Raw genomic sequence first — 4,065 nt, 5'->3', positions numbered from 1 at the left:
ATATTGTACTGGAAGGGAAGACTGTGACATGAAAACAAAGGGAAAGAGTCCTTAACTTAATTCTTTATTTTTTTACCATTTAATTGATTTACCAGGATTTACAATACTGTTTATTCCATAGTTTAGCATGCATTGTTTTAATAGCACATCTATCATCAGAGCACCAACCTTCCTTCACTAGTGTTGTAAGGGTTCCTTTCTACCCTTTTACTTAAACTCAGTGCTATAGACAAGATGTCGAGTTCCATTGACTTAAGCTACTTTTGTTCTCTTTCTATGATTTTTATATCTCACATATGAGAGTGATAGTTTAAATTTATTGTGCAAGTACTAACACTATATGTGTAGATAAATAATGTTAGACTTTTAAAATTCCACAAAATAATAAATCAAAAAGTTGATTAATTTTTAAAAATTATTTTCCATTCTCCTTTTACAGATATTAATTTAAAAATAAATAGTATGGGGGCCGGAGTGGTAGTGCAGTGGTAGGGCATATGCCTTGCACGCAGCTGATCCGGGATAGACCTGGGTTCAATCCCTTGTCCCCCAGGCCAGGAGCGATTTAAGAGCCAGGAGTAACCCCTGAGTGTCACTCGGTGTGGGCCCCCTAAATTAAATAAATTGTATGAATAATTCTATGCTAATATATTTAAAATGTACCATTTAGTAATAATACAAAGAGGAGAATTTAGGAAATTCTAAGGGAAATTTTGAATAGACTTAGTAAAGTATACAGGTGTATTTTATCCTAAAATGGGAATATTAACTTTGTGTTGTTAGAAAACATTATAGATAATGTTTTAATGTATCCATTAATAAAATATTACAATAATTATCAATGCTATAAAATCATCTAAGTAGATAAAACAGTACGTATAAATGAAGTATTTCATTGTTGAAAATCATAAAATTACTTAATAAGCTAGAGATAACAAAACTTTTTTAATCCAATAGAAAGGAACCATAGCACCTGCAATAAATGCCATACTCCATAGCAAAATGCTGTGACGTTTTGTCTTTTCAAGAAACTCCTTGCTGCTTCTTACCAAACTGGTTTCAAGACTATGAATTCCGTTATCTGTTGCCTGTCCCTGAAGCTAATACATATATTTTTTCAATCTGAGTGATAATTTAGCTGGGTACAGTATTCTTGGTGTTGTGTTTATTTTATTGTGTGCTATAGCCCATAATTCTCTTCTGATTTGTAGAGCCTCATTTGATATTAGACCTGTGAATTTTATTTTATTTTGGATTTATTTAGGATTTAATTAAACTTTGGATTTAATTAAAGTAAATTTAATTTTATTTTGTGAATTTTATTTTATTTTGGATTTAATTAAATTTGGATTTAATTAAAGAACTGTGATTTCCAGAGTTATTGATAGTTGAGTTTTCGGCATAAACTATTTCAACACTGGTCTCACCACCAGTGTCAACTTCCCTCCACAGTGTTCCCATCCTCCAACTCTCTCATCTCCCATGCCACTTTGACAGGCACATCACAAAGTTCTGTGGTTGCCTATTCCATGAGGCATTCAGGAAAAAAAGGGGACATAGCACCATCCTACAAACATAACATTAGAACTGTTTAATAGCACTTGTCTCTAGCAAGTGGAATGGATATATCTTCTACATTCTTCTAAGAAAATTAATTATTCCGAAGATGGCGGCCCGAGCCCTCCTGCGCAGGCGCAGCAGCACCAAGCGCAGGCGCAGCAGCTCCATGCGCAGGCTCCGCAGCTCCACATGCAGGCGCAGCAGCTCCAGGAGCAGGCGCGACAGCTCCTTGCGCAGGCGCAGCAGCTCCGGGAGCAGGTGGGGCGCTAATGCCGAGCAGGTCCGCGTCGATCTCGGAGAGCAGGTAGAGATTGCTCCTGCCTGCTGCTTAGTTATGGCGCAGGCGAGGGGCACCGGAGGCGCTGGGCAGCCGGCCCGGGCCTCTGTTGGTGCTGACGGCCACCCGGACCGAGGGGCCATGGGGGAACCGGGCCCTGTGGTCGCGGGGGGCTCTGCCCAGACCCGGACCTGGTGTCTGCGGCGGGTGGGCATGGACTCCGAGTGGCTGCTGCTGGAGAACGGCCGCGTGGTGACTATAGGCCGAGGACTTGGAGTCACTTACCAGCTCGTATCAAAAATCTGTCCTCTGATGATATCTCGAAACCACTGTGTTTTGAAGCAGAATGCCGAGGGGCAGTGGACAATTATGGACAACAAGAGTGTGAATGGTGTCTGGTTAAACAAAGAACGACTAGAACCTTTAAAGTTCTATTCTATCCATAAGGGAGACCATATTCAGCTTGGGATTCCTCTAGAACACAAGGAAAATGCAGAATATGAATATGAGGTTGCTGAAGAAGACTGGGAGAGGTTGTATCCCTGTCTTGCCCCAAAGAGTGACCAGATGAGAACTAAAAGGAAATTTAGTTTGGAAAGATTAGAGAGCTCTGGAGTTGAAGGCCCTTCACATTCGATATCTAAAATCAGCAAAGTGTCCTGCGAACCTGAGTGTCCTGTGAAGTCCCCTGGGAAAGGGGCAGTGACTAGTTCATCTTCTGAATGTGCCGATGCTAAGCAGACTTCTCTCGAGCCTAGTGAGATGGTCAGAGGAAAGCAAACTTGCCCTGGCCCCACGGAAGTCATGGAGCCACCTAGGAAGCCCAAAGCCTCAAACGCTTCAGCATCTCAGAGCAACTTAGAGCTGTTGAAGATGACCGTGTCCAGGATTCTGAAGCTGAAAACACAGATGCAGGAAAAACAGATGGCTATTTTGAATATGAAAAGGCAGACCCAGAAAGGGAACGCAAAGGAAATGGAGAAAATGGAGCAGGAACTGAAGGACTTACAGTCGCAGCTGTGTGCAGAGCAGGTCCAGCAGCAGGCCCAAGCAGAGCAGCTAGAGAAGACTTTCCAGGAGAAGGAGGAGCATCTCCAGTATTTGGAAAAAAGGCAAGGAAAAGAGCACCTGAAGCAACAACTGGTCCAAACTCTGCAGGAGTATCATTCTCTAATGGAAGAACTAAATCGTAGCAAGAAGGACTTCGAAGCAATCATTCAAGCCAAGAACAAGGAATTGGAGCAGACCAAGGAAGAGAAGGAGAAGGTGCAGGCAGAGACGGAGGAAGTTCTTAGCCACGTGAGTGACGTGCTAGAGAATGAGCTCCAGTGTATTATTTGCTCAGAATACTTCATAGAGGCTGTCACCTTGAACTGTGCCCACAGTTTCTGCTCCTACTGTATCAATGACTGGATGAAGCGGAAGGCAGAATGCCCCATTTGTCGGAAGGATATCGAGTCCAAAACCTATTCCCTAGTTCTGGATAACTGCATTGATAAAATGGTAGAAAATCTGAGCTCAGAAGTGAAAGAACGGCGAGCTGCTCTCACTAGGGAACGAAAAGAAACAGGGAGACCATCTTGAAGTCCAAGCTCCAGAGACATTGGAAGATTGTTAAGCAGTGGAACTTGGAATGATCTGGAAGATTCTCTGTAAATGGGTCTTGCACCACCTGGGGACCGAGAATGAAGCTGCCCAAGGGACAGACTGAGGTGGTCCTCTACCACTGTGGCCAAGCACTGCCACCTTTGCCCTCTCCTGGACTCCATGAAAGGTTCCAGCATGCTGAATGAGCTGTGTCATTCTATTAGACTTTCCAGATTTACTGTTCTGTTACTCTTTGGGTACCTCAGACGCACTTCTCAACATTTGTTTTAGACCAGTGATTTGTACCCTTGTGGCGGCACTGAAGCAAAGTCTGAGAGGATGGTACAACTCTTCTTTGGAAAGCAAAATGTCATTTCTTGAAAATAAATGTAAAAACTTCAAAAATAAAAAGAAAATTAATTATTCCAATCCATATATGTTAGCCTTAGTTATTGTTAAAGGGAGACTAAGAAGCATTGATCTCCCTGGCTATGGGACTTCTTTTTTTGTTTTGTTTTGTTTTGTTTTGTTTTTGTTTGTTTTGGGGTCACACCCAGCAGTGCTCAGTGGTTACTCCTGGCTCTGCTCTCAGAAGTAACTCCTGGCAGGCTCGGGGAACATATGGGATGCCAAGATTTGAA

The 4,065-nt window shown here is 42.6% G+C and overlaps 1 protein-coding gene across 1 annotated transcript; it reads left to right on the top strand.

Annotated features, from left to right (window-relative positions):
- The first annotated feature begins 1,978 nt into the window (after positions 1-1,978).
- On the top strand, positions 1,979-3,583 carry LOC125999343 (E3 ubiquitin-protein ligase RNF8-like). Its single transcript, XM_049767416.1, has one exon. The coding sequence runs from the start codon at positions 1,979-1,981 to the stop codon at positions 3,419-3,421; it is 1,443 nt and encodes a 480-aa protein (XP_049623373.1). The 3' UTR covers positions 3,422-3,583.
- Positions 3,584-4,065: the final 482 nt, after the last annotated feature.

The sequence above is a fragment of the Suncus etruscus genome, chromosome X (genome assembly GCF_024139225.1).
Source record: "Suncus etruscus isolate mSunEtr1 chromosome X, mSunEtr1.pri.cur, whole genome shotgun sequence".
Classification (NCBI taxonomy): domain Eukaryota; kingdom Metazoa; phylum Chordata; class Mammalia; order Eulipotyphla; family Soricidae; genus Suncus; species Suncus etruscus.
Note: the sequence above shows the minus strand (reverse complement) of the source record. Positions and strands in the feature narration are given on the sequence as shown.